Source organism: Phocoena phocoena, chromosome 11, assembly GCF_963924675.1.
Source record: "Phocoena phocoena chromosome 11, mPhoPho1.1, whole genome shotgun sequence".
Classification (NCBI taxonomy): Eukaryota; Metazoa; Chordata; class Mammalia; order Artiodactyla; family Phocoenidae; genus Phocoena; species Phocoena phocoena.
The window spans coordinates 75,498,310-75,504,309 of record NC_089229.1 but is presented as its reverse complement, the minus strand read 5'-3'; the positions used below and the strand labels follow the sequence as shown (position 1 = coordinate 75,504,309).

Genomic DNA, 6,000 nt, shown 5'->3' with positions numbered 1-6,000 from the left:
TCAGTCTTTCAGGGAGTGGTAGGCTTTGGCAGTCTGGCTGTTGACAAAATCTGTCTTCTTAAACTGAGCCTTTGAATAAGCAAACAGAAATGTGAAAGGTTAACAACATTTTCACACAAGAAAATGCAGTTTTTAGTAACTTCTCACCAGGGTCAAGTCAAGTGGGACATTATTATCTGGCTCTTTTTAGCATTCTTACCTTCTTGTAGGCATTATGGAGCTCCGTGTGGGTCCACAGAGAATATAGGAGAACAGAAGCAGCTTTACTTGCTTTGTTGGAAGCACAGCTGAAAAGAAGAAAAGGACATTTTTCGGAGATCAGTGAGAAAGTATGAGGCTTCTGGATGCTGTCTTTGGACGTTCTGTAAATCTTCTTCAATTGCTGTCACTCAGGAGCCATCCATTAAGTCAGGCCACTCACCATGACAAGAGATTAGATGGTGAGCTTTAGGAGGCCAGGGGCCACGTTGGTGCTTTTGTTTTTTTAAAAATCTTTTCAAACCACTAGCAAAGTGCTAACAAATAGTTTATAAAGCAAATTCCTGATATTTATAAGGCATGTATTCTTAGAGTTTTATAATTTCTTGAATTTATTTATAGAATAAAATTTATATTTGTACATTTATGTTATATATTTTTAGAAAATACTTGTATATTTATAACGCATATTTATATAGTACAAACGCATGAAAGTATGATTGAAAAATATGTATAACTCTTAGACTTAGTGACCCCATGAATGTAGGGATTATGTACCTTTTTCAAATTAATAAATTCTTACTAGAGCAACTGTTATTTTAATAGTTTCAAAATTTATGTTTTTGTATATAGCAAATGGAAAGTGTGTTCCTGTTATAAATCCAAGTCCGCACTGAATTTGACATTGTACTTACCTTTTTTTTTGGCCACACTGTGCGGCATGTGGGATCTTAGTTCTCCGACTAGGGATCGAACATGAGCCCCCTGCATTGGAAGCTTGGAGTCTTAACCACTGGACTACCAGGGAAGTCCCCTTACTTTTTTTTAAAACTTTATTATTATTATTTTGATATGTACTTTAAAAAAAAACTTTATTATTATTATTTTTATATGTTTTTGATGTTCTGCTTTTAAATTTGTCTCAAACTTCTTGTTTCTGGCTAAGGATCAGTGCTTTCTTAGGTTTCTCTCTCTTCCATCACTTGAATTAGCACATGGCTGCATTTTTTCTTTTAACAAAGAAACAAAGATTTTATTTTTCCTATCATAGGAGTTTGTAAGCATGCAACCAAGAAGAGAGAATGCAAAACTGTATGAAGAAGCCCATGCTGGGTTCATTTAATAGCTAAAAGACCTTGTCTTTCATACCAGCAGTGTAAGGAGGGTAAGTAAAATTAGCACCTTACAGATTTTTTTTAGTACCTCAGGGACTTTTCAGAGTCACTTGCTAATAACTGCAGTACTAATAAATCCATGAAAGCTGTGGATCTCTAATATTTAAAATTGTAAGTTCTTAAATTGCAAGGGTGTTATAGTCATGAAGTTTGTTCATAAGTTGGTTGCTTGGCACTTGGAACTCATTTATTCAAAGATGAAATGTAAATGGTGATTGGTTATCAGGCCAGCCCATAAATTATGGGTTAGCTATACAACACCCTAGCAAGGAAGAGACAGTAGACCCAACTGGTAGGAGTTCCTTGTTGAATTTTTTTTTTCTTTTTGAAGACAGGGCATATGAGGACTGGCTCACAAATGGGACACTCAGTGCAATGAAAAATAACAGAATAGCACATCCTGTAATTTTCTAAGCTACAAGAAATTTCCAAAAGTGATGGTGTATTCCCATGTGCTTCTTACGTCTGAATACTCAAATAATTAAAGTCATACTGTCTTATAGAGATTTGGTTAGAAGTTTGGATGACAACTTGGAATAGTCGTTTCTGCTTTGCAGCAATAATTCATACTTTCCACAAAGGCTGAGCAACTGCTACTTGGGAGTGGGTAAATATTCCCTGCTTTTGGGAAATGGACATTCTAACTAGGGCTCCTTTTAATCATGTAACTCTGAACGTAGTCCTCCTTCCATGTTAGCTTCTGTGAAGCCAAGCACACATTTATCTACTATAGGTCAAGTCCGTTTGCTTTGCAACTCATTAGAACTGGCCTATAATAACATTTGTTTTCTTTTTTGGTTACTTACAAAACTAACTTTATTTAACAAGTCAAACAATTCAGAGTCATATAAAGAGAAAAAAATAATACTCTTCATACCCCCTTGGGATCCCATCACTCTGAGTTAACTAACAGTAATAATTTGGTTACACAATATTTTTCATTCTCTTCTTCACCTTTTATTTTTAAAATGGGGAATATTTGAAGACACAGACACAAGGATGTGGGATGACTTACATGCATTAAACCTTCTACTTCAAAAGAGAATAAGAGATGGAAGAGATGTGATAAAGAAAACTGAGAAAGCAAGAATTTCTTGTTACGCTGCCTCCTACTTCCCCTCCTCATGCTATTATGGGTGACACCTGCTTCACATATTTAAGTGAGGAAAAGGGCATTCCTTGTCCATAGGACTCCAGTTTGCCTACTTTCTTCTCTTTTTAAATCACAGTTGTGATTCTGGGAAACAATTAATTAGGTCAATAAAATGCTGGAATGCATGACCCAGATAAGCTATGGAGTTTTACTATTTCTGGATATTTTAGAAGAGAATGAGCAACTACTTGGCTTAGAGGATTCAGCTTTCACTTGCCTGATCACCAAGGACTGGAACAGATGATCTGGTCCGGCTTTACAATCTTATTTTTTGGCCATGTTGCCCATGGTACTCAATGCCTGGACATTCACAACTGCATTATTTACATATGAGAGTGGTGGTGGGGAAAGGGGAGACGCTGACAGGCAGATGCTAAAGGACTTACGTGTCACCTGTGCTTATGGTCATAATTTTCTGCAGGCCCCCAGTGTTTAGAAGATCCCGTGCATTCTGGTAACTATTTTGGATTATATTGTTCAATGTGTAACAGGCAGAGGCTGTAGTTTCAATGAGAAGATCAGTACTTGGGACTGTGTTGGGAATTATGGAAACCAAATCAGGTAGAGTTTCTCTGGCTACAAATGAAAGAAAAAAAGAACACTTGATTAAAAAGATTGTTTCTTAACCTCAAGATCCCAATAACATTTAAGAAGAAACATTTGGTTAACAAACATATGGAAGGATGTAACCATTTTAATACTCAAATTACCAAAAAAAAAAAAAAAAAAAAAAAAGATTTTTAAAAAGGTGATACTTTGTGCTCAGTGTACTGGAGATCTTTCCAGAAAGCAAGTTGACAGAAATGTCAAAATTTTTTTTAAATTTTCACATTTTTTGATTCAGTATTTCCACTTTTGAGAATTCATCCTAAAGACATCACTTTAAAAATGGTAAAAGCAGAGATATTTATTATAGTATTATATATATCATAAAAAATTTTACAAAGCCTAAACATCCCAATAATATGAATATGATTAACTAAAGCACATCTGCAAAGAATATTATGCACCCCAAAACATATCTATGAAGCATGTATAATAACAAGAAAATATTTGTTAATATTCTATGTGAAAATAACCGGTATACTTAAAGGATAAACACATATACAAGAAACCTAAGAAATACACTAAAACAGTAACAGCCCTTGTTCTTCTACAATAGTATTAGTGGTGACTTAAAAATATTAAAAAAAAATTATCTGTACTGCCCAAAGTTTCTTTAATACGTAAATAACCGTTATTAAAAAAAAAGGTAAAGAAACTATTTAAAATTTATTTTTTCACTACATATATAAAATCTTGGTTATAGGGTTTTCGTTTAGCTTTTTCTGTAGTAACAAGAGAGGTATTAATATTTGATGATGTCATTATACTTTGTCCTATGGTATATATTTCAGGCAATACGAATTTATACTTGATATTTTGCAAAAGTTCTTTCCATGTATGCTTTTTTTTTCCTGTAACTACTTTGGATTCTCCTTGAAAGATAGAGAGCATGCTTCTATTGCTTTGTACAAATACTTCTGCCTAATTTTATTTTCTTCATCTGAGTTTATGTGACACCTTGAACTGCACTTCTCTCTCTGATACCAGACTGTAATTAGTTATGTGCCTGTCTGAATTCCAAATGGAGCCATGAGTTGCTTGAGGACAATTATTGTATTCATTTCTGGATTTCCAGCATCAATCACTATGCCTAAAATAGAGAGGTACTCAATAAAAGGAATGGAACCATATGTCTTCCTTTGATAATACCTGGACCTGATTGACAGGAAAGACATACCTTCTGCTCAAAGGCCTGAACACTTCCTTTTTCACTGTTGTCTAAGCATCTTGGCATAGTGTTAGGAGCTCAGAGCTCAGTCTCTGAAGTTACACTTTTTTAGTTTTAGTCTTGTCTCTGCCACTTCATGGCTGTGTGGTCTGGGTAAGTTACCTAACCTCTTTATGCTGCATTTTCCCAATTTGTAAAATGGAATAATAATAGTATTTACTTCACAGGACTGTTTTGAGAGATTAAATGAGTTACCATGTGCTAACTGTATCACAGTTCCCAGCACATAGTAAGCTCTCCACAGATGTGAGTAACTACCAGAAGGCTTCCTCCTCTTAGTAAGTTAAACCACAGAATGAAAGGCCTTGAGAACCTGAATTTTCCTTTTGCTGAATTTAGGTCGACAGCATGAAAACAAGTGTGAGACAATCACAACAGAAAATGTACAACTGATCTCTCTGCAGGGTACATCAATGGCTGGCTGAGACCAGGCTGCCCACACTGAGACTGATCCCTGCTGAGAGAGTTCCACCTCTCCTCCCTCAGTATGACCAACAAGAATGTTCAATTCTACAGATCAATTTTACGGTCGAAACTTTGGGTTATGTCTGAGGAGGAGTGAGAATTAAGAGAAGTTAGAATCTCTAACATTTTATATCATGTTTGTTTTTCTTAGAAGAGTAGTATAACTGTTTACCTCAACAAAGTTAAACACTACAGTACAGTAAAGGAGGGGTCATTCCGTCTCTCTACTCACACACACACACACACACACACACACACACACACACACCCTGAGGGCCTGAGTAAATACATTCACTTTGAGACAAAGTTAGATCTTTAATAGTGAAATATAAAATCAAAGGCCCTATCATGATATTGGAGGGTTATAGCTCAATGTCATATTATTGAAGGAGATTTTAGTTAATGCTGGTGCTTGCACATACATTATGTTATCGGATCCCTGGAAAAACACTGTTTTGTAGTGATTACTAATTTCATTCGGTTTAGGGCAGTTAAATGACTATCCAAGGTGACATGTGGCAAAGTAACATTATAGGATGCAGACCAATGTCTTCTGCATGAGACCTGTTACTCTGTCACCATGCTAAGTTGCCTATCTTCAAGTTTTTAAGAAAATATGTTTCAAGTTTATTTCTGTTAAATCTAAGTGAAATGTGATGACTTCATTCCAGGTCAGCCCATGGGAAGTTTTACTTGGCCTAGAAATCTCTCATGAAAAACACAAAGCTTGTATTTCAAACTGATTTTCATTTATTCCTGGCTATAAATACCCTGAATTAACACAAGTACTTTTACTCAAATTACATATTTGACATAAAGCTAATTTGGAATTCAAAAATTGCATTTATCTTGCTGAGGCCTCTTCTCACGATTGTCCTTAAAACAATCATGGGGAGGTTGATCAGTGAAATCACCTTATATAAATTGTGGGGCTACAGCTGTATTGTTCCAACAGCTGGAGGACTGTGGAACTTGAGACAACAGCATTTCTGTCCTGAAGGCATAGGCACAGTGTGCAGAGCGCAGTTCTTCTCATCAGCTATGCTCTAAAGATGGACTTAACATTTCATTTGAGAAAAAATAAGTCAAAGGATAATACACCTGATTGAAGTGCAGCACAAAAGTCCATGAAAGACAATGAGAAGAACACTTTCATAATTTTGAGACAGTGCCTT

The 6,000-nt window shown here is 35.5% G+C and overlaps 1 protein-coding gene across 2 annotated transcripts in view; it reads right to left on the bottom strand.

Moving 5' to 3' along the window:
- PKP2 (plakophilin 2) overlaps nt 1-6,000 on the bottom strand; it is an 83,194-nt gene continuing 77,194 nt past the window's right edge. For both annotated transcript variants that reach the window (XM_065887053.1, XM_065887055.1), the window contains 3 exons: nt 2,913-3,102; nt 200-287; nt 1-69 (listed from right to left, as the gene is read on the bottom strand). In XM_065887053.1, the coding sequence (XP_065743125.1) occupies nt 1-69; nt 200-287; nt 2,913-3,102 (347 nt within the window). The remainder of the gene's footprint in view (nt 70-199; nt 288-2,912; nt 3,103-6,000) is intronic.